General features: G+C 39.1%; 1 protein-coding gene across 2 annotated transcripts; it reads left to right on the top strand.

Annotated features, from left to right (window-relative positions):
- The first annotated feature begins 615 nt into the window (after window positions 1–615).
- On the top strand, window positions 616–17,594 carry PM20D2 (peptidase M20 domain containing 2). Of its 2 annotated transcripts, XM_057384680.1 has the most exons (7): window positions 617–1,137; window positions 1,214–1,362; window positions 4,866–5,008; window positions 8,017–8,171; window positions 10,542–10,677; window positions 14,896–15,003; window positions 15,818–17,594. In XM_057384680.1, the coding sequence occupies exons 1-7, from the start codon at window positions 700–702 to the stop codon at window positions 16,018–16,020; spliced, it is 1,332 nt and encodes a 443-aa protein (XP_057240663.1). In that variant the 5' UTR covers window positions 617–699; the 3' UTR covers window positions 16,021–17,594. The 2 variants fall into 2 exon arrangements, with proteins under 2 accessions (XP_057240662.1, XP_057240663.1); XM_057384679.1 differs by lacking the exon at window positions 15,818–17,594 and having other exon boundaries at window positions 616–1,137; window positions 12,367–14,943.
- Window positions 17,595–21,174: the final 3,580 nt, after the last annotated feature.

Here is a 21,174-nt window from a genome sequence, read left to right as displayed (position 1 = left end):
TTTGTTATTACTGAGCAGAGCTTACACACAGCCAAGGCCTTTTCTGATTTTTGTACTGTCACACCGGGGAGGAGACTGAGGATGCCTGGAAGGTTGACAGGAGACACAGATGGGACAAGTGCCCCAAACTGAACAAAGTGATATTCCATACCATGGAATGCTTGGTATGTAAAGTGGGGGAAGAAGGACGAAAAAGGGGGGGAAACATTTGGAGTGATGGCATTTGTCTTCCCAAGTCACCGTTGTGTGTGATGGGGCACTGCTCTCCTGGGGATGGATGAACACCCACCTGCTATGGGAAGCAGTGAATTCATTCCTTGCTTTGCTTTGCTTGTGTACACGGCTCTCGCTTTCCCAGTGAAACTATCTTTATCTCAGCCCCTGAACTTTCCACCTATCACCGTTCCGATTCCCTCGGCGATGCTGCTGTGGGGGAATGAACGAGCGGCGCCCGACAGCGCGGCCGGCACGGGCTACGGGCGGGCCCGCCAAACTCCGCGGCCGCGCCGGGCACGCTGGGGCGGGGAGTTCTGACTAAGGGCAGTCTGTGGGTCGGACCGGCATTACGAACTACATTTCCCAGCATGCCCCGCGGAGTGGCAGGGGCGATAAAAGGCAGCGGCAGCGCAGGTGTCACGCCGGAGGGCAGGTGCTGGTGGCCGGTTTGGGTCGGTCGGGGACCGGTGCTCCCGAGGCCTCATGAAACCGCAAGAGCCAGCGGAGAGCGGCCCCGCCACCGCCGCCGCKCTGGAGGCGCTGAAGCAGCGGGCGTGCGAGAGCGTGGATCTGAACGCGGCGCGTCTGGGCGCGCTGAGCCGCGACATCTGGAGCCGTCCCGAGCTGGCATATGCGGAGCACCAGGCGCACGACGCCCTGACCCGCTTTTTCTCCAGCGGGGACCTGCCCGGCGCCGCCTGGGCCGTGCAGCCGCGCTACAAGCTGGGCACRGCCTTCCGCGCCGACTGGGGCACGGCGGCCCCGCAGGAGCCGCTCCGCATCGCCTTCCTCTGCGAGTACGACGCGCTGCCCGGGCTCGGGCACGCCTGCGGGCACAACCTCATCGCCGAGGTGGGAGCCGCCGCCGCGCTGGCGCTGAAGGCCGCCCTGGAGAGCCTGGCGGAGCCCGTGGCCGTGCAGGTGGGAGCCGTGCCGGGGGAGCCGTGGTGAGCTCTCCCTAGCAGCCTCTGACTCTCTCTGTGCGTTTGTGCTGCAGATCACTGTGCTGGGGACGCCCGCGGAAGAGCAGGGAGGAGGCAAAATAGACCTGATCAAGGCTGGAGCGTTCGATGGCCTGGATGTGGTTTTCATGGCGCACCCCTCGCAAGAAAATGCTGCTTACCTGCCCGACGTGGCCGAGCATGAGTGAGTGGATGGGTTCAGGTGGAGAGAGGTGGTTTGTTATTAGGCTTTTGTCCCCTTCTTGAGAAGGGGACCTGCTTTGGCAGTGGCTGAACCCGGGACCTTGCACGTACCCGTCAGACAACGGTATTTACAGTCAGATAAGGAGCCAGGTTACTGTTAGGAAAKGGCACTCTGAGCCATTCTTCTAAAGTGCTGTGTTCAGCCTAGTGCTCAATTCCCTGAGTGCTCTGAGATAATCTTCCATGTGTCCCAAAAATCCATTTTTTGTTCTTAGGTTTCTAGGCATGTCTGTTAAACTTGCATGTGGTTATGCCATCTGTTGAAGTAGAATTTTAAAATGCAACTGCAGGGTCTCAAGGGTCATAGTTCCCCGCTTTCCTGGATGCCAGTCTTGTGATCCTGTATGCATTTTAATCAGTTTGGAAAGTGTTTCAGGTTTGCCTTCCCGCTTTTGAAAAGAACTGGCCAACTAAACCTGACTGAAGCTTGGATCTGTAGTAACTTCCACACTAAATTTAGTCATGGCCATGTTGTGTGCAAATCGACTTTTTTCTTTTTTCTTTTTTTTGATCCAAAGTAGTTTGTGTATTCATGTTTGCCCCCAGTGTAAGTATGGACAACAGTCCTATCTTCATACAGCTGCCTTTCTTGAAAATGATACTTTGTCGTCTTCTGTTCAGAGACAGCACTGGCTCCCTTGTACTTGGAATCGCTTTATTTGTCTTAAAGTACACCTTGCTGATGTGCAGCCCAGAATTGTACACAGTACATGAAGTGCAATTTCCTTAGGTATTACTAAGCTGATGCAGAGACTGTAGTGTTTCCTTACAGTTTTGGATACAGCTGGCATGTTTGGAATTTCCTCTTCAGTCATTTTCAAGCAACCTGCTCTTAGGCAAATGCTTAAGTGTATGATTTTTTAAAATACTTTTGAGCTTGATTCTTTTCTTGCTCTGCCAAGTCTGCAAGGCTATTGTTCCTTTGGTTTTATAAATGGCTGTTTCCATAATGTCCCAGCAGTAGAATGCCATCAGGTTTTGTTGCTGTTTTATGTCACTGTTGCTAGTGATTCCTGATCCCAGGGTCTTACCTTGCAGAGACCCGACTAGTCAACTTCCTCCAGTGCAAGAGCGTTTTCAGGTATTACATTTGGCTGTCTCAGATTAAATTCTGTGCTACTTCAATAATTAATTTTCCAATCATTTATGCCTTGATGTGCTGAGAACGGTTTTCAGCATGGTTGTGCTACCGTCCAGCTYTGATGTGCTTGATTTTACTGACCACTTTGCTTTTACCAGGGCTGTTTCCAGTGGATAATTTGTTTCTGTTACTGCAAGGTTTCGTGGTGAAGCAGATAGGGTAGTCTTCATTACCTGGCCCATTCTCAGCCATATTCCTTTATTGTGTTTCTAAAGAGTCTTAACTGGTTACTGTAATCTCCTTCAAGGTTTAGCCCAACTTGGCTTTGCTTTGCTTTAAGACTGTATTTATCATCTTCAAGGTRTAGTTTTCAATGTTAGTTTTATCTGTCTGCTTGCAATAATCTTTTGAGTTTGGTAATGTAGKATTTGGAAATCTCTCTTCAGAGGTCAAGGTCTGCAGCAGGATGCAAGCCTGAGATAGCCTTTACACGTTGAACRTGTAGAAGACATGGAAGTGCTGAGTGAAACAACTTAACTCCAAGAGCTTGAAATACTGAATTTGTAATGGTTTATGTAATTATGAGGTTGCAAAGGTACAAAGGACAGTTTTTCTAATTTGTAATTGAACTTTGATTGTTTTCAGGGAGTTTAAGGACTGGTGATCACTAAGTTGCTAGTATTGCTGTGGCTGCAATTCTGAAAGCTGGCTTGTGCCTGAAGTAAGATTAACAATCTGGTATAAATGGGGAATACAGGCCAAAGTTTGCTGATCCTTATTCACTTACCCTTCACTTAATCAGCCTATTTATTGTTAGTCAAACAGGATCCACATTCTTCTGCTGTTATTCTTAAACTGGCTCAGAATGTTGTTATTCTGAAAAGTCTTWTGGGTTTTTCTGTGGCATTTGTGTAGCAAAATAAGTACAAGYAAAGGAATGCTGAAAGGACTGTTTTTTAATAAGAAACACATGTTTCTTGTGGAAAAAAATACTGCATCATTACTGTTTGCTGTACTTTGCCTTCTTTCTATTTTTTTGAGAATGTCCAGGGATCTTTGTGAGTTGTTTTGAGGGATTGCCATCTAATACTTGGGATATTAATGGACAGGTTTTCTTATATTGATTTCCTAATGATAATAAATTTCAAATAACACTTAGAGTCTAGAGAGTGAGTTCTATGATTGTCTTGGAAGATTAGTGGGGATAGAAAACCACATGCTTAATTTGGATTGCAGCAGTAGTAAGACATGTTTCCTGCTGTGGCAGTCCACTCCATTGTGTCCCTCTTTGCCATCCAGAATTTAAGTGTGGGTGTTAACTTTCAACTATGGCATGGTTCTGAGCACAAGGGTCACTTCAGGATAACTGGTTTAGTTGGCATTGTGAAAGACAGAGGGACAAGCAAATTAGGCTGGTCATGGCTGGAAAAGAGACAAGGTTGTGTCTTGGGGTGGGAGTAAAGACTGAGTTTTTTTCTGTAAAGGACTGGGTATGAAGTACAAACAGATGTAGTTTTGTGTATTTTATAAATAGTGAGACCTTGTATGTAGAGGACAGTATTTAATATTTTCTTCTTGTGTAAAGGGTTTTCATATCATCTGAAATGCTAAGTTATTTTGTAAGGTTAATATTAATGATCCTCAGATGAAGCAAAGGATGAATTCTTACTTGATCTGTTAAGGTGCAATATTCTGTGACTTCTATAAAGTTGGAGGATAGCCTTTGCATTAGATTTCCTCCTTGTTGCAAGCATTTCTACCACCTTTTTTGAAGGATGCAAGGACAGAACATCCTTGTTATAGTATAGTAATGTGTATTTTATACTAGGCTATGCTTTTACTATACTTTTAAAACTTGTCTTTTGTTATTTAGACATGGGTTGTATGTGATCTTACGTGCTTTTGCTATCTCTTATATTCTACACATTTTATTTGACAAAAATTAGGACAGTCAGCTTCTAACTTTGAATTGGAGAAAAGGTTTTTTTATCCTCTGGGAAGAGTGTTAGTAACTTTAAGTCTCAGAACAGTTATGCAATAAAAAAGTTTTTAGAGAAATTTAATTAATATGTGAAACGTGTACTCTTCAGGGAAAGTCCATATAGTAGTATGTTACCAGCACTACTTCCTTGCATGACTGGCTCTTGGTATCATTCCATTTTATTGGTTTTCTAGAAATCTTTCAGTGTTTTTCTGCACTCAAAGACAGCTATGCAACAGTCTAGTGCCAGGTAAATTGTTTGGTGTTATGCTGCAAAAAATTTAAATAACATATGTTTGTGTAAACAAAAGGATTTTTTTTTATTTCAAAAGTTTTTTTTCAGTGAATGAAAAGCAAATAAGCAATGCCTTTTATTTCCTAGTGTGACTGTGAAATACTATGGAAAAGCTTCTCATGCTGCTGCWTATCCTTGGGAAGGAGTTAATGCATTAGATGCTGCTGTTCTTGCGTACAACAATCTGTCTGTTTTAAGACAGCAAATGAAACCATCCTGGAGAGTTCATGGTGAGATCTTCATTAAATCTAATGTCCAGCAATTAAGAGTTTAGGCTCTTGAAATACTAACATAGAGTACCACACATTCCAAAGTATTGCACTAAAGCACTAAATTAGTATAGTCACTTCARCTATGAAACAGCACCATTTCATTTAAGTGGTATATCTGTAGTCTTTAAAATCATGTCAGTGTCCCGAACTAACTGCTGAAAATAGGCTGAGAGGTYAGATTTGAAAGGCGACTCCAATGCTCAGGTACAGGCTATACTAATTTAAGTCTTGAAGTTGTAGTTCAGAAAGAAAGAAAAAGTGTGAAGTTTATTTTGGTGCATGGCCCTGAACTCCTTAATATATGTGGATTTGCCAAGGTGTAAGATTAAATACTTTGGGAAAGTGAAGTTTTACTTGCTGCATCATTTTTTTTAGTAGATGTTCTATTAATTAGATGGCATTTATTGAAAAGGTCTGGGGGTCTGGAATTAAATTTATTTGGTGARGTACAAAAAACAAGTGATGGCAGAAGATTGTAGTTCTGGTTCGTAGCCCAATCAGCTAGATATCCACTGGATTCTAATATTTAGTATCTAGTTGGTTTTGGCCATTATGCAGTAAGGAGGTTAGACATGTTAACCATTAATTTTRACTTGTACTCCATCAACATCATGCATTTCTGTCTGTAAAATGAGAAAGAGTCCAAATATAAGATGAAGCTACTCTTTAGCTATAAACCCAACACAACTTTATTACACCCRACACAACTTTTTCCAAGTTGAAATTAAGAAGCTTTGCCAATTCTACAGGACTTTTGAATGTAGAGTTGTTTATTTGGAATACTTGTTAYGAGCTTAAAACCCTTCCAGAAGTTCTGAGCTAATCATGTGTCTTGGCTACTTGTGCTCTATATAGTACAAGGGTGTATTTCGCTCCAGGAAATCTGGATGGAGTCCTRATCCTTTTGACTGTAGATGAAGCTGTTTGCAGTTCTGCTGTGCAGCATGCCCAAATGAATTTCAGACAACAGACACAGCCTCTCTRTCCTATTTCTCTGTAGAAAACAAGGCACATAATTAAGAGTTTTAGTGTCTGCAGCCCATGTGTTGCAGGTTTAAGGTTGAAGGTGCCTAAGTGTTCTATTGAATCTAAGCCTAACCCCCTAAATACTGCTTTCTTCATCGTTTCTAAAGGCTACATGGGTAAAGGTTGGCAAAAAATCTAAGTATCTAAACAAACCTAGAGGTAATGCTTCCTGAACAGCAGCAAAACTGAAATTACTGTGTTGATACAACTGCTGTCGTAAACCTGGTTTTCAAAGTGGAAATATTTTAAATACTTCTGGGAAAGAACAARCAGCCAGAATGAGATTTACAACATTGTGTACACATTGTGTTGGAAATCTCATGTTGTATACTTGCAGTATAATCAGTAGCTGAATTAATTCATCCTAAAAATAGTAATGTTAACCCACTAACGAAAGCTGAAATAGTTTCCATTGCTTGAAGTCTAAAATTTCAATATTTCATATACTGAAATATTGTTGTTTTGAGTTCATCTGAGGTTTTGATGTTTTGAAGAAAAATGTTATGTTCCCTGCGCATGGATGCAGTAATATGTTGCCCCGTCGAAAAACAGGAATTTAGATGTTTTTTCCTGTTCAAGAAATTGTATTAAACAAGTTGTTAAAAAAATAAGTTTCCATCCAGAAGGGCAAACTGGGTTTGCTACTAATAGTGTGCAAGCAGTGTACGTTTAATCTAAGTCTGCTGTCCAGTGCACATTTGCAGTTGTACTTAAATTTAACTGTATACTACTCAGACTTTCTCCAGTTCCATTTACAATCATGCTGGACAAGACAGGTGAAAGCTGTCTTTATTCACGAAGCTACTTGTTCTGAGAAAGCTTGCTATGGCTCTGTGTCATGCAAATTTTCATGAATACTTAGTGCTTCCTTTCCTGGAATATCTGTCCCTCTCATCTGAGCTGTTCCTATTGTTATGGACAAATACTRGTAGTGGATTAATTCAGCACTTTTTTATTTTGACTGTATTTGAGACTGGAARGGTTTTACTGGAGGTGGAGTTCATAATCTTAATAGGTTTTCTGCATCAGAAATAAAGGGRGTTTTGTCCATTTGCATGCCATTAGTGCTGTCTCTTCAGGCCTCAGTGACACACATCGGTAACTTCTGCACTGTTTTCATTTAAGGTAGAAGTTTTTCAGGTTCTACAGAAAACAAATCTAATTCCGCATACAAGAATTCGAGGGTGGGAGGCCAGGGAAACAGCCTATTGGAAGCAGCTAGCTGTTAGTGCAGTGAAGTCTAATGTACAACTGGTATCTATAATATTTTATTGTTGAATTATCTAAATATTACTGTCTTTTATCGTAATGCCTTTGATGCCATAATGGTAAAAGATGTGGTTATCACATATTTTCTCGAGGGAGCACTTTGAACTCAAACTCCTTGTGTGAATAAAGTACATGTATTATGCATTCAAGTGTTTMTGAAGAATTAATATGAGTAATCTAATGAAGTTCTGTGCACTGTAATACACACATTCCAGTATTGCTGAGAAATGCAAACTTATTCAGTTTTTCTTCAAGCTTGCAAAGCACATTGGAAACATTCTAATTGAGGAAATGTTTAAAAGTTGGAATCCAAGTTAGCCCTTGAGCAATTTTTTTTAATTGGCAGACAGATTGCTTTATGACTCCAATGCATTGAATTTTAGGGGATTAATTAGAAATGCTAGTTTGGCTTGACTCTGAGATTTAAAACAGATGTCTAATCAAAGAATGCTGTGAAATTGTGCTTAAAGACATGTACATGTACCACTTAATCTGACATGATGAAGAAACTTTGTTTACATACTGTATTTTCTACATTCTTTTTATTTCATGCTCAGCTGATCTTTTGTTGTTTGTATATTTATGGTTTTYGAGCAAGGAAATTTCATGACAGGGCTGAAGAACAGGCAATTGCATTTAACACTGACAACACAACTTTTCCCTTTCTGCAGGTGTGATAAAAAATGGTGGTGTGAAACCTAACATCATTCCTTCTTACACTGAATTAGAGTTTTATTTGCGTGCTCCTTCGAGGAAAGAGCTTTCTGTTCTAACAGAGAAGGTTGAGAACTGCTTCAAATCTGCAGGACTGGCCACAGGATGCAAGGTAAGAATATATTCATTGTTGTGTTTCTGTTACACAGACCAGAACAGGAAATAAAGGTTTACTTTATTTGTCTGCATAGTGTTTAGCCAAAGTAAATCTAAATTACTGTGATACTCTTTACTTTTCTGTTGCTTTAAGAGAGAAAGCTTGTGTGTGTGTGTTCTGAGAGAAAGCTTTGGTTTATAAATAGAATGCCACAGAATCTTAGAAGAATCTGTTGGGAGAGACCTCTGGAGGTCGTCTGGTCTAATTCTCTGTTCAGAACACGACCAGTTAGAGCAGGTTGCTCTGTGCCTCATGGACTTCAGAGTACTTCCAAGGATAAAATTCTACCACCTCTCTCAACCCACCTCATGGTGGACAAGGGTTTCTCTGATGTTTATGCTGCAATGACTTGAGCACAGAAATTGGAGTGTTTCCATCTTTGGAGGTATTCAAAAGCTRYCTTGATAYRGTTCTGGGCARTCAGCTCTAGRTGACCCTGAATGAGCAGGGGAATTGGACAARATGATCTCTGTAGGTGCTCTCCCACATCAACCACTTGGTGATTCTGTTGTATCCAATGGGAATTCCCTTTGTTGCCTCTAGCTGCYTCACTTTGACATCTGAGAAGTCTGGTTCTGCCTACGCTGTACCCTTCCCATCTGGTAACTCTAGACAGCAGTAAGATGGCCTGCCAACCTTGTGTTCTGTAAAGGCTGAGCAGATCAAGTCCTTTCAGCCTGTCCTTGTACATRGTGTTCTCCACCTAATCATATTGGTGGCCTTCCCCTGGCCTGGTTCCAGTCTTGATTTGAGGAGAACAAAATAAACACAATACCAGATGTGGTCTCACAGGGCTTGTCTACATCAGTAATAAAAATACTAAAACACTCATGGCACCAGTCTTGGTTGCAGATGAGTGCTACAAGTAAGAGGCAGCAATGTGGTCTTTCGTGCCACTGATGATAAAACACTGGAAGCTTGCATGTCTATTGTCGTCTGAGCCAGACATGTTATCACATGTTATCAAGCTAGTCCTGGTCATGTACTATCTGCTCTTAAATGGGCTCCATCTTGTATTCTGGATCTTCACAATTACCTTGTGGACATGAGTCCTAGGAGGATTTATTTGCTCTGTAATCCCTCTGGGAACTTGAGGACAGGACAATCTGAGGAGTGTGTGATTTTCAAGGACTTCGATTTGGCCCTTCAAGGTGGATGTGACCTTTAAATCATGTTCAGTTTGCTGGGGCATCTCTCTGTTTTAATGACACTTAAAAAATCATAGCTCCCARACTGCCTTTCTGCTTCTCTTACTCTGCATCCTTGGATGCATCCTGCCTGATTCCATGTACATACGATTTCTTTAAGTACCCTGTAATTTTTTGTTTTGCTGTGGGTGATGCTTCTATCCTACAGATAGTGCTACTAGGCTCAGAGACCTGGGAGGCTTGATGGCAAACCTCACCTGTAGAAACAAGCAAAACAGGTATTGGGTCTTGTGTCTGTTTTTTCCCCATATTCTTGGTCATTAGGTCCATTGCCCCTTTAAACAGCTGGTTCATGTAGCAACCAAATGTGAAAAACTGATTTTTCAATTAGCATTCTCATTTCTTTTGCTTTTAGTAAATGGAAGTGTGTTTCATCTGGCTGGTTCAAGCAATATGATCACCTTGTGTTGTATTACTAAGATAGGTGATTCTACTAGCTCTGGTAATTTCAGGCTTATGACTAATCCACCTTTAAAAAAAATGTATGTGATCATCAAAGCAAATAGGTATGGGGTATGTGAATGTTAGCATGTCACTTTTATAGGCTGTTTGAGGCATTAGATGCTGTTTTCCTACTGTGGCACTTTCACTATACCTAGAAAAGATTTTAGAAAGTGCACTTCATGCATAATGAAAGGTCTGCATGTAGATCTCCTTTGCAACTTGCCATTGATGGGTTTTTTCCATTTGTTTTCAAATTTCTTATCTGGGTGAAACCATTTCATGAATAGGGCTATAGTTATTGGAGGCATTCTAAAAGAAGGTAAAATACAGTTTGATAAAAGCCTATGTTTATTTCTACAGTAGTACCTGCAGGGGAAATCGTTACAGATTGTTACAGGAAATAATTGAATATTTTTAAAGAAAATTGTGAAATCCTTGCATCTGGAATTTGGCTGTCTAGTGCAAACTGAACAGAACACCAGCTGTGTTCTTGTGTGAGCAAGGATAATATTAGGCAGAACGTTGTATTTTTGAAAGAAACTTAGCACTTACCTCTGTTTTGCCTTGGACTTGAAGTCTGGATATGGTGTTGTTTTTTCTGGCCTTCAGATTGTTTACATTGAACTGGCTTACATTGGAGAAAAACTTACAATAATTTGGAATTTTTGTCTAGGTTGAAATAAAAGGTGGTGAAAATGATTACTATAATGTGCTTCCAAATAAGAGCCTGCAGAAAATTTACAAAGAGAATGGAAAGAAGCTTGGAATAGATTTTATATCAGAAGATGTTACCWTGAATGGCTTGTCAGGTAATTCCAACTGCATTTTTCATTATGAYTTCAGCTTATGTTGATCAACCCCTAAGTGTATAAAATAGCAAAACAGAGCTAAGTTAAACACAGTTTGGTCAAAGAAAAAGCCAAATTGCAAAGCTGAAGCTCTTTTAAACATTTATATTTCTGGCCTGTGTTTCTGAATTTGCTGTAGAAGCTAAGAACAGGTAAGATAATCAGCAATATCTTCTGATACTAGTTCTGAAAATATTTCAAGTAATAAACATTTTGGTTGGGGGAAAGGATGGAAAGCTAAGAKCAGTCTTTCTGAGAGCATGAGGATGTGTAATGAATTGTGTTTCATTCTGTGGTTKTAAAATACATCCATCCAGGTTTGCTGTGAATGGAGATGAGACTTTGATTTAGGAACCTTGTTTAATAGTTTCCTAGCTTACATATAAACAAATCTACTAGAATCTTAACTATTACTTTGGAGGGAGTTTTTGGAGAGGTTTATGAATAGAAGTTAAAGCATCTCACTAACCCTGATTTAATCTTTTCATTAACAAGCTTCTRTTTTTAGTTTATGAGTTCAACAGATTAGTTTTCCAAAGAGTGCCCTTCATATATGTGTTCACTTTTGGTCTTGCCTGTGTCTCGAATGATTTAACTTTTTTTTGGCCTCAGAACTATAACAGAATGGGACTTGAATGCTTAGGTGGGTTTCTTGTCCTTAACACGTTGATTTTTTTTCAGAATCCTCCTATAGGAGCTCTGTTCAAGTGTTGACTTCTGCTCATACTTTTAGCCTTTGCTACTGAACTCTATTTATGGATGTTTTTACTTCATTCATACATTTTCTTGGAAGGAAAATACTGTTCCCACTAAAAAGTTACTCTAATTAATTTGATTGTGGTACTTGCCTTCTCTATATTAAGTGCAGATTATCTTTGGAGTTTGGACAAASTTGGTGTTTGGGAAGAGCTCTCCAAACTTCTTTTTGTGGGTTGGGGAGAAACTGTATGTAGTATCACTGGTATCTAATGGTAATAGATTTTTTTCTGTTTCTTACTTCCTTTCCAAATTAAACACCAGTTCATTGTCTTGTGTTGAAAAGCAAATTATAACTTAAGGGAGATTTTTTTCTTTTCTTCAGTGTAATACAAATCAGATTACTACTTTGCTCATTTAGCCAAAGAATGGGGCTGAGGAACCTTTGATCTTACTTAGAGTTTACTGTAGTGCAACTTTCTCGACCTCTGCTAGTTGATCCCTCCAAACCATTGTAGTAAGAATGARCATGAATATTGGTGATCTTGCTTTGTTCAGAGAGCTTGAAGTGAACTTTGCACAGACAAGCAGTTGCAATAGTGCTTTCATATGTAAGTTACATGATATGTTAAATGTTGACCATAAACTTGATTAAACCAAAACTCCCCATATGCCTGTCCTGTCCTTGAAYTGCATGTCAAATGTCAAAATGTGTTTGAGCRATTRCTTTTTTATCTTGCACTGCAGTAGRTTTTACTGAATTTTCTTTCCACAGTTTCTYCTCTGATTTTTTGCAGTGGGAATTCAGGAGAGATAACAAAGCACAGTCTCCAGAGCCATAGGAGTGGAACTTTGTATGCTACCCTTTTTGGGGGGGTTGAGTGTTTTGTGTCATCTTTTTCAAGCCCTCTATTTTGGTTTAGTTTTCATGTGGTTTTCAATGTTTTCTTTTAGGATATCAGTTTCTTCTGTTGAAAGGGAAGGAAGATAGCTCAGTTGCTTCTCCATGTCTGTGCAGCAGAACAGTCGTTAAGAGATGAGCGTACTCGCTGCCACCTCTGCGTGGGTATTAGTGTCGGTCTGCTCACAGGTATCTCTCTAGGCAGATAAGCGTAACCAAGGCTTCCTTCAGTGCATCAAATCACACCACTCTGTGCCTGGTGCAGCTCTGCTTGCTGGGCACACAGCCAGGGTGATGTGACATACTGGGAAACTGAGCTAGCTTGGACCAGGTACTAGGACCTGTTTCTCCTACTGGTTGTAGGGTAGCTTTACTACAGGATACCCATAACCTAAAGCAGATGGCTTAGTTAATCATACCTTAGTTGAGGTACTCACACCTGTGATAACTTAACCTGGTCAAAATTTGGTATTCATGGGGTTCATTGGCTTCCTGTGCACAAGACTGATAAAGAAAATCWTAAGAAGGTCTAGTATATTTTGAAAATTCCACTTTTGAAGCTTGGGACTGTATATAAAGGTTTCCTTTTGTGTTTTCCCCTCTGTTCCTGTTTGTGGTAATACTGACTCCATTAAATATTCAGTGACTTGAAGAGGCTTCAGGATATATTTTTGAGAGATAGGAGCTCCAATGTATTTCTGTTGAAAATAGTGCAGGATTATGTATATTGCATTGATAACTGCAATTATTTATACTTCTAGAAGGAATCCCAACCTGTATGTGTCTAGCAAGTGTACTATTTCAGATATTTGTATTGAAACCATTGGAACCCCTGATGTTCTAAACATATCTCTGTGTTATTCCCATCAAGGGTGTCACATTTTTCTCATAGAGGGAAAGATTTAGCTGTCACATTTTTGTTAAAAGCTGCCTGTTTTTTGCCTCTCCATATAACTAGAAAATACCCAATTTAAATCCCTTCTATTCAGCAAAAATAGCATATCAACTGGTAATGTATTGGATATGGATATAAATCTGGGAGAAATTACATGACTGAGCTATGATGCAGTGAAATTTCTGATGTTTCATTCAGTAAGTGAGAGCAAGGAAAAGGGTAGYACAGTCTTTGCAGCAGTTCATGGGACTGAGTAAGGCAGATCTAGAATCCTTGGTTCTGGAGTATGCAGAACTTCTGGTTTGTCTATCTAGATAGACCAAGAATGAATCAGTAGTGCAGACTACTGGAAATCAAAGTAACTTGTTGCTGTGCCAAGTGTTGGGTTTTCTTCAAATGCATACTGAATTTATGGGAAGAGATGTTTTTGAACAAGCTTTGCTGTTTCCATTGACTGTAAGCAGAGCAAATAGCAAACTCTTTTCCTCATAATGTGGGCTCTGTGGACTGATTTTTAATAGCTGTAAAAGTAAAAAAAGTAAAATCTGTATTCTTCAATCATTTAATTACTAAATCTTAAGGTATTAGCAATATATTCTCTTCATAAAGTATCATGATATAGAGGCTACCTGATGTGTTACAATTAATCCTAATTTTTTTGAATAGTCATTTTATATACCATTGCTAAAGAAACAAATTCTTGCATCTCTGGCCCCAAAAAAATTTATTGACATCTTAGTGARGCATATTTTTCCCTGTTACAAAACAATGCTTCCTCTGGTGTCTGGATTTCACAATAACGGGTATGTTGATTCCTCCAGCTTCGAAATGTCATTTTAACAAAGGATGAGGGGATTTCTTGTTTGGGGAAAAAAAACCTCTTGGGATGTAGCTGTAGACTCTTGGATGATTTACTATGCAGAATCTTCTGTTTGGGATGGTATCATTGGGTAGATAAGACTATGAGATCCATGCTTCCATTACATAACATACTGAAAGTGATAGGCAGGCATGAAAGAATTATCATTAAAATCTGCAGCGTTGCCATCAGGTATTTGTCTACAAAGCTCTAGCATTTTGTCTGGAATTTAGTTCTGGTTTTATTTCAGAGGTGCTTGTGCCATTAAAATTTCCGTAACTAAGAATAATCAAAACACATGGGGGATAAACAGTTATCCTCAATGTAGTTTTAATTAAAGATAAACARTTTCTGCTTCAGTCCCCTACTGAATGCTGAATATTTGCATATTGGTGAGAAGCAGGATGTGTTTGGCCTAGTTCTGAGGGTTCTAAGAGGAAGGAAACTGAACTGTGTGAAACTCCTAAGGTCTGCAGCTTTCCTTGTTTCTGAATTAACAGCTTACTATCAGGAGATGCTTGATAAGAAATGAGCAATTAAGGGAATAGGAGTATGCTGAGACATCCTCCCTGCAGTGCAATAACTGATCTTTGATCAGAAGTGCACTGGAGTGAAGCACCTGAAGATGACTAGTYAGGGAAAACACCTTGGTGACAGGAGATATTTGTATAGATAATGACTCAATAGGAATGCTTTTATTTTAGTATTTGRGGCAAAGGATATTCCATTTTAGATACGGGCTGGAGATAATGTYTATCATGCATTTTCTTACAGCACCAAAAACTGCCCAACATTTGTTTATTAAGAAAATCTCTATGCTGCTTCTAGGTTCTACCGACTTTGGAAATGTTACATTTGTGGTTCCTGGGCTTCATCCTTATTTTTATATTGGTTCTGATGCGTTGAATCATACTGAGCAGTACACAGAAGCTGCAGGTGAGTGGAAGTGAAAAGAGTTTGAGGTTTATATTTGGAATCCTTATGCATTGTGTAGACTGCTTCCTGGCTCCTCACTACTGCAAATGTAGAAATTAGAAATATTTCAAATTATGGARAATTAAAGCTTTCTCATGTTTCACTGGTATTTAAAGCTACTGTGTAGTAAATGTTTAAATGTGTAACTACTGGACCTAAAATTGGCTGCATGTGTATAACTTAWGGAATACCTTGTACCTTTTGTCAAGCATGATGCGGTCTGAGGTGAATAKGGACCCTGAACTAATTAACATTAATAGTAGAGTTGCAGAAAAAAGCTGACAAATGTAGAATTTCTAGGTTTTTGTTTWAGGTTGCATGTATAGGGGAAGGATTACCACTTCTCATACTAAAAGCCTGACCTGATAGCATCTAGACAAAAGAAATTAGAGTGGTTATGCATAGCAGCATATTCAAAAGAATTTCTAAACATGACCCAAAAGAGAAGAGCAATTTTTACTCCTAAAACACAGTACTTTGGAAACATGACTGTGATACCTTATAAAACGCCACATTTTCTAAAGAGCATAATGTGAACATTCACTTTCCTGTTCTCAGTTGTTTATATCAGTTGCAGAATTTTAAGTACTTGCAAGTGAAAAAATGTTTTGAGGCATGGGAAAATAGATACATTTCATGCAAGTAGATTTTTAAGAAAATATTCTTGCAGCTGAAACTTACAGATCTTGTTTTATAAAATACACCATATGCAGTGAGCTAGTGGTTTAATATTGGTAATGTAATCTGAAATTCCTCTTGCTTTTTTTTTCTGCAGGGTCACAGACTGCTCAGTTCTATGCCTTGCGCACAGCAAAAGCTTTGGCAATGACAGCACTGGATGTAATTTTCAAGCCAGGTCTACTACAAGAAGTCAGGGAAGACTTTAGAGAAGTGAGGCTGAAAGAAGAGGAACAAATAAATCCAGCAGAACCTAAAAAAGAATCTGGTGTTGGTGTAGGAGCATGTGCATCRCACTAGACTTCATTAAAACTTTTTTAGTAGGATTGACTTAATGGAGATGCTGTATTTAAATCCCAGTAGGGGCTGGATAAATATGTAGCTGAAGAAATTATGATTTTACTTTATTCGCACTGTAGGAGAAGCAAATAGTATCATTGCTTTCAGAAATGTGAAATTTCATCTAACTGTAAGGTTTGTGTTCAATATAGTGATTGATTTCGTATAGAGATTTCAAATACGCTGTCTTTAATTTGAAGCATTGAATAAATTACAGTGTTTAGATCCCTTGTCAGTGATTTTCTGTGTAGAAAAGTAATGAAGTAATATTCCTTAAAAAGGAAGTATGGCAGTTTTTATTCTAAAATAAGCACTTTTCATTCAGTGATCATAAGCTGAATCTGATCCGTGAAGCTTCTGTGAACTCTGTCACTTTTCTTGGGACAAGATTGAGACTTAAAACATGAGCTGGTTTCATTGAAGAGAAGGGGCTATGTTTGGAAACATACCTGCTTTTGATAATAGTACATTTTAGCAGTGGAAGAGAACTGTTTGYATGGAAATGCAGTCTGTAAAGCTTGATTGTCCTCAAATGCTTTGATTTTCCTCTTAATGAATTTCGGAGGTGTTGTGGAGAAGTCATGGGTGACTAAATTGGAAGGCAACTAAATGTTTATTTGTTTAAATGAACACATTTAAACTACTGTAGGAAAAATTGTGCTCTGATCCAGTGCAGGTGTCCACATGAGGTGTTGCCTTAGCTTAACTGGATGTTAGGATGTCTTTCAATTCACTGGTTAAAGGATCTTGTGAATACACAGAGGGGAAGTTAGTGGACAGATGGAGTGAGAAAGCAATGTATTGATTAAGATTTCCTAAACACAGATATTACTGTAGGTTTAAGAAAGGAAGGCAGGCAAACTATTCCCCAGGAAGTCAGAATGCTTGACTTTCAGAAACTTTTTTTTTTAGCAGTACCAGTCTCTAAATGGTAAACTCTAAGATTCTATTCAGAATTTATAGTTTATTGATTTCTACAGTCACTTCCAATTCTACACTAGTGTCCTTGCTTTCATTAGCAAACAGTTTTCACAGATGGATGCGTGAAACAAATGGACTCTGACCTATAGGTACATCCAGGATAGTAAGTTGGATACTAAATCCAACTGAAATTTGTTCTAAAGTTTGTCAAAGGAACTTTGTCTTTAACTTTTAATTTACAGTCTGCCTGGCCAGTTCTCAGACACAACAGAAATTCATTAAGATCTGCTGGGTTAAGATCTGCTGAGTTTTATTTCCTCCTGCAACAGCTGCTTAAATCATTGCTTTTCTGTTTTTAAGATGGGGTGTTTGGATCCCACATAAGATAGCAGATGCTGTGTTGCTGTTTCCTACAAGCTGATGTGCATTAGAGACTTCTTGGTTCTCTTTGTCCAGACTTCTTGGCTGCATCACATCCAAGATCAGTTAATTAAACTTCTCTAAAAGTGTGTCTTCATTTTGTTGTAATCATTGCTGGAATTAAAATGGAATTGAAGTACTGATTAAAGATGAGTTGATATTAATAAAGGAATTTAATTGTGATTGAATTTTCATGTCCTGTGCTTAATATTGGGATGCTGCATGATTTTATTTGAGTCACATGTTTGATTTTTTTCTTTTTCCCTGTAGTTTGTTATGATTATATAAGATTGAGGGTGTTTGAAGCTTTCCTTTTTGGTCTGTATGTATGAAGGTTAATACCTTTCGAATACAATATTTAATGTTAGTTTTTATAATCTTAGGGCTGTTTTAACTGTAAAACATGCTGGAATTGATAGAATAGTAGGAATGTGAGTTTGTGAGAGATGTCTGAAGGATCTCTGTTAGGCTAAACCTGGTCTAGCCTCCAGTTTAAAATGGGATTGTCACAAATACTAAGTCAGGTGACTTTGGCTTCATTTGCCAAATCATTAAATACTCATTCCGCCTCCTTTCTCAGCTCCCCATGGGAGCTAATTCCAGTTTGTCTCAGAATGTTCATTCTTTAGATCCAGAACTAAAACAGTTTGGGATTTAACCTTGTGATTTTACTATCACAGTGATAGTGTGTATGGTAGAAATTTAGTTCCTGTGGGAACAAAACTATGGTTTTCAGTCATTTGTGTTTATAAATCACATATACATGTAAATATGTGGCATGCTTTTTAAATTGTCCTAAMTGCAGTCTTCCCCAGGCTTTTGTAATTTAAAAATATTGGAATAYTTGTCAGGGATAGTATTTTCACTAATGAATCAAAATGTGCAGGTAATGAACTTTAATGACTGAAAYTATTCTGATCAGTTGATGGCAAACCACAGCTGTGTGAGGATCAGATGATGTTCAGATGTTGTGAAGAATTTGAAGCCTCTGCCAGCCCACCAAGCTACTGTATTTCCTTAGTTAGTATGTCTTCGAACCTGAGTAAAGGATACATTTAGTTTAAGCAAAACAAAAAATAAAACAWGAAATATGATGGGTTTATTTTTTATGAAAATATTTGAAGGAGAGAACTTGCAGTCTGCTGTGTTCCTGGTGTAGAAGAGCCCAGCAGCCTTTCTTCAAACTGTAAATGGAAAGCAGTTTAATGTTCTTGTGAATCCTATTTCTGTAATTGTTTCCCCCCACWGTGAGTGCTGTCCCTGCTCCCATTGCAGTCACAAGGAGCAGGACTGTACTTCTCTGAGGAGGAGTCATGACACTTTAGTTATTGAAGTAGGTCTCTCTAGTATTCACTGAGTGATGTCTTGTTAACAGCATTCCTTAAAACTTTTACTTAAAATGTTTAGGAATAAATAATTCTGAAATAAACCAGAAAAGTCATTCTACATTATTTCCTTTTTACCCTTGAGGTTTGCAATTTCCTTGTCCTGCAGGTAGCAGCCTTCCACAGAGCCTTTTTCCAGTGGACTGTTTTGTTGACTGCTGCTGCCACCCACATTTTGTTCTTATTAGGGAGCAAAAATGCATCTTTCCTGAGTGTTCTTACCCAAACTCTACTAAAYCACAGGTGGGTAAGATTTCTGCCAGGTTAGATTCCTCTAGGCACTAATGGAAGCCAAAAGTATCTGACAAATTCATTGAGGATTTTTCTCAAGCTACAACTGCATCTGAACGTCTTTATTTTAAAATACAGTGYGAAGCCAAATGCTTCAGTCCTAATGAAGTCCACATGGCTGAGGACAGTAAAAATACGGTGCTATTGTTTATGATAGCTCTAGAGTTTCAGAGAATCACAGAATCATTTTAAGGATTTAAGAATGTTTGGAATTCTTCTGGATCAGGTCCTCAGAGAAAAGGTCTTACACATATAAACTCTTGGAGATCATGCTTTTGAAGGCAGAAAACACTCAATGTTATACAAATGTGAAGTTTTATTGTGATCTTGAGTGTTTCTAGAAATAAACAAAAGCAAACAAACCTCTCATTTTTTGTGGAAGTGGAAAGAAGCAGTGTCAATGATTGGATACAAAACCCATACAGTGAAAGGTTAAAAGCCAAAAAAGTGTKTATGTAAATATGTTTAATGAGTACAGTTGCTGATAGCAAACACTGACTGTATATGACATATCCTGTAGTTATAGAATACATGTATATACACATTTATACAAGACTGAAAAGGCACTAGAGTTTCCCAAATAAAACACGAGCAAATTAACTGTGTAAATCCAAACACCGAGGCTGRGGAATCAGTTTAGGGAGTGGTGCTGGAAGGGAAATTTTGAAAAATCACATGGGAAGTTAGAAACAAAGTTCCCACTGAAAGCCAGGGAATTCAGAATTCCAGCTCCCATTTGTATTTTCAAAATCTCCCTTATTATACTGCTCAGATGCCAATAATGTATGTAGTGTAGATTAATGAGTCTATAAAGGAATGTACCATACTGCAGCAAACTACAGAACATTAACCTTCTTATGGAGCTGAAGAGCTTACTATAAAATCTGGTACTCCTGTTCATGCTATTCTTAAGTTGCAGAAATAAATGGGGTCTTGGAATACTGAAGATCTAAATACATTCCTGTGCAAGTTTGCCCAAGAAATCTTGGAGCTATTTGTGGGGGAAGGTGCCATCAGAATAAGGAGTAAGGTAGGGTGAGCAAACCTGGTGGTCAGCTTTTCATCTGCTTTTGYCAGTGACCTTTCTACTTTCATTTGACTGAATGTTTACAGGTCTTAAGAAAAAAAAAGGCATTTTTTTAATCTCTTGAAAAAACTTACAAGATAATAATGTGATATGAAGTGAACTTGATAAAATAAAGCTATGATAACATACGTGCATGTGAAAAAAACCCTATGTAGAAATAAGTACAACTATCTCATGGGTGGGTGTATCTCTCAATGATTTTTGCTTCTGTAATTTTGCTGCCTTACTTATGAAGTGTAGGCTGTGAGAGGAGTGTAGGTTGTTTTTCAGGTCACAATTTTAGCAGTTGTAAGAAGTGCTGAGTATGTYTATGTAACAGTTATTTACATAGGAAATGAAAACAACCAGCAGAGTCCAAACAACTGCAATGACTGTGTCACATGCCTAATGGTAGAGTGACAGAACAGGCAGGCCAGGGCAGGTGTCATGTAAGAAGATTCACTCTCCTTTGGAGTCATCACTGCTTAGGTCTGATGCTCAGAACAGCTCCACCCGTAAATCACAACAGTATCTGCTGTGCAGGCAGTAAGGAATTCTGCAATTGTGTGCAAAAGCATGTGTGTGTTTAAAGTCATGTGAATGCAAACCCTCAGGTAGCTTTGTGGACATAGGTGTATAACGTGGCAGCAGAACAACTGAATGATCACAATTCTGAGACACCTTTGGTGCTGCTGGTGTTGTAAAGGCCCCCGATTCCATTCAACTGATTYGTTTTCCGGAACCATTTTACATTTCGGCATTACAGATTCTGCCTTTTCCATATGGAGTATTCACACTGACTGGCTGCCCTGCAGACACAGTGTTGGAGAGCTGGGACCTGAGTCAGTGCCAGCTGCCCCCAGGTCCAGCTGTATTCCCTTGCTCTGGCTTGGAAGGTGCTGAGCCTTCTCTGCAGGCATGGTGGGCTGCAGATGCTGGGGAGGCAGCCTGAAAGCGGATTCTTTTAGTTGTACCTGTGTCTGTAATGGAGCTKCTGTCTTATGGTGAAAGCTGTTTTCTTAATTCTGAAGT

The sequence above is a fragment of the Malurus melanocephalus genome, unplaced genomic scaffold (assembly GCF_030028575.1).
Source record: "Malurus melanocephalus ecotype Western Australia unplaced genomic scaffold, MMel_1.1 scaffold_732, whole genome shotgun sequence".
Taxonomy (NCBI): domain Eukaryota; kingdom Metazoa; phylum Chordata; class Aves; order Passeriformes; family Maluridae; genus Malurus; species Malurus melanocephalus.
The sequence above is the reverse complement of the archived record's forward strand: the minus strand, read 5'-3'. Positions and strand labels throughout refer to the sequence as shown.